General features: G+C 46.0%; 2 protein-coding genes across 2 annotated transcripts; one reads left to right on the top strand and one right to left on the bottom strand.

Annotated features, from left to right (window-relative positions):
* Positions 1–865: 865 nt before the first annotated feature.
* On the bottom strand, positions 866–1,258 carry LOC108797390 (histone H2A type 1). Its single transcript, XM_018568978.1, has one exon. It carries the CDS (start codon positions 1,256–1,258, stop codon positions 866–868), a length of 393 nt encoding a protein of 130 aa, XP_018424480.1.
* Positions 1,259–1,560: 302 nt separating this feature from the next.
* LOC108797391 (histone H2B-like) lies at positions 1,561–1,949 on the top strand. The gene has a single exon (XM_018568979.1). It carries the CDS (start codon positions 1,567–1,569, stop codon positions 1,945–1,947), a length of 381 nt encoding a protein of 126 aa, XP_018424481.1. The 5' UTR covers positions 1,561–1,566; the 3' UTR covers positions 1,948–1,949.
* Positions 1,950–2,438: the final 489 nt, after the last annotated feature.

Here is a 2,438-nt window from a genome sequence, read left to right as displayed (position 1 = left end):
AACTGGCTTATGAATGATAGGTGATTTGGTTTATGCTTTTCATTCTCTTACTATGTTCGGTGCTTTCCTACTGAATCTCAGTGATATCTCCAAGAAACACTCCCACAGGCTCCGCTATCTTCTGCTACATGTGTGAAGTCTCTTACCGGGAGCTGTGATATCAGGACAGAACGGAGTTGTAAAATGCCGTATCACTGATCAATGTCTGAATGAGAACATCCACCTGAGACCACCACACCGTAGACCTAGTATGTTTTTCTGAGCCCAAAAAAATATAAGACAGTGTCTTATTTTTTCGGGGAAACACGGTATGATCAGCCATGAGACAGGGACCACAGCATAGTGCTTCCCTGACAATTTCTACCAAATGATACAACATTCTAGACATTTGTGCTAATGCAGAAACTGGGACATATATTTAGAAGTCAGAATACAAATGGAATGTATCGATCCTTTCCAGATATAATCGGCAGTTTAATCCTCTGTCTTCAGTCACATTTGGCGGTATTACCGGGCTCATTCTATATCAACGTCCGTAGTGTTCAGACGGGTGATTTGAAAGGAAATTAAACTCAACCAATCCCAGCTGTGGGCATTCCCTCCAACAAGATTTCCTTCTAAGGCGCTGAAAAGTAAAGCTCTGAAACGTGTAGAACGCAAGAGATCTGCAACGTGATGAGAGAAACGTGCTTAGAGTATCTATAGATCAAAGTAACATCGAGTTATTTCTTTTGTTTTTCCCCAAAATACAACTCATTTTAAACTATCACATTTAAGGTTTATAATGTACAAGCTCTTTGTGTGGAGATGTGGGTGGCTCTAAGAGCCTTTGGATTCTGTAATGGAGGTTTATGCTGATGGATGATTACTTGGCCTTGGAAGCTTTGTGACTTTCGGTCTTCTTGGGCAGCAGCACGGCCTGGATGTTGGGCAGGACTCCTCCCTGGGCGATGGTGACCCCACCGAGCAGCTTGTTGAGCTCCTCGTCGTTGCGGACAGCCAGCTGGAGGTGTCGGGGGATGATGCGGGTCTTCTTGTTGTCCCGGGCGGCGTTGCCGGCCAGCTCGAGGATCTCAGCGGTCAGATACTCCAGAACGGCGGCCAGGTAGACGGGAGCTCCGGCCCCGACCCGCTGGGCGTAGTTTCCCTTCCTGAGCAGACGGTGAACACGACCGACTGGGAACTGCAGACCAGCCCGGGATGATCGGGTCTTTGCCTTAGCACGAGTCTTCCCGCCTTGTTTACCGCGTCCAGACATTATGCAAGTGATACGTTAGCACTCGAGTAACGTGACTCTCAGTTTCCTTATATTTATACTCTAAAGGATGTGACGTCTACCACTCTGATTGGTGAGTCTAGAAGACAGCCAATAGCCCTCTGCTTCGCTTTTAATCCAATATGTAAACGAGGCACTAAAGAGTGACATCATTCTCATCACATGAAAAATTCATCCAATAGAACGGTGAGGAGGGATCAGGTTTCATTAGCATAGCCCGGCTATATAAGCAGCGCACGAGGGCGGCTGCAGCACACATTCCCTGCACAGAACGGAGAGAATCTGAGATCATGCCTGAACCAGCCAAGTCTGTCCCGGCCGCCAAGAAGGGCTCCAAGAAAGCCGTAGCCAAGACTCAGAAGAAGGACGGCAAGAAGCGGAGGAAGACCAGGAAGGAGAGTTATGCCATCTACGTGTACAAGGTGCTCAAGCAGGTCCACCCCGACACCGGTATCTCCTCCAAGGCCATGGGCATCATGAACTCCTTCGTCAATGACATCTTCGAGCGCATCGCCAACGAGGCTTCCCGCCTGGCTCATTACAACAAGCGCTCCACCATCACCTCCCGGGAGATCCAGACCGCCATCCGACTCCTCCTGCCCGGAGAGCTGGCCAAGCACGCCGTCTCCGAGGGCACCAAGGCCGTCACCAAGTACACCAGCGCCAAGTAATCACCACTCTGACCTAAAACAAGACCCAAAGGCTCTTTTAAGAGCCACCTACTGATTCACCATCGGAGCTGTGATATCTAGAAAAGTTGTCTCCGGGAATTGGTTTAAAGTAAAATAGGAATTATAGGTTCTACTTAGGTTCCACTTTTGTAACATGGCTAGATGTAAATGAGGACTACTGAGCCTTGTAATAAACATTTAATTTCTGCAGGAATTCCCCAAAGTCTTTTATTATAAAAATAAAGTAGAAGCAAAAATATTAATTTTCAAAGTAGTGATCTTTTTGTGATTGCTGTTTTTTTCAGCTCGTGTGTTCCCACCTCTGTGTGGTGATTTATCTCCCCAGCTTTCCGTACACTAGTATTGTGAGATATAGATAGATATATATTCGATATATAAATCTAACAATATTTTTTTTTTTTTAAATATACTCGTATACATTTTATAATGTGTTTATATATATTTTTATGTGTGTGGACTTGGAGAAACGC

The sequence above is a fragment of the Nanorana parkeri genome, unplaced genomic scaffold (genome assembly GCF_000935625.1).
Source record: "Nanorana parkeri isolate BGI_ZX_2015 unplaced genomic scaffold, ASM93562v1 scaffold1269, whole genome shotgun sequence".
In the NCBI taxonomy this organism is placed as follows: domain Eukaryota; kingdom Metazoa; phylum Chordata; class Amphibia; order Anura; family Dicroglossidae; genus Nanorana; species Nanorana parkeri.
Note: the sequence above shows the minus strand (reverse complement) of the source record. Positions and strands in the feature narration are given on the sequence as shown.

What these genes read in the sequence shown, in the direction of transcription:
- LOC108797390 (XM_018568978.1), bottom strand. Translation starts at nt 1,258, where the DNA reads ATGTCTGGACGCGGTAAACAAGGCGGGAAGACTCGTGCTAAGGCAAAG.
- LOC108797391 (XM_018568979.1), top strand. Translation starts at nt 1,567, where the DNA reads ATGCCTGAACCAGCCAAGTCTGTCCCGGCCGCCAAGAAGGGCTCCAAG.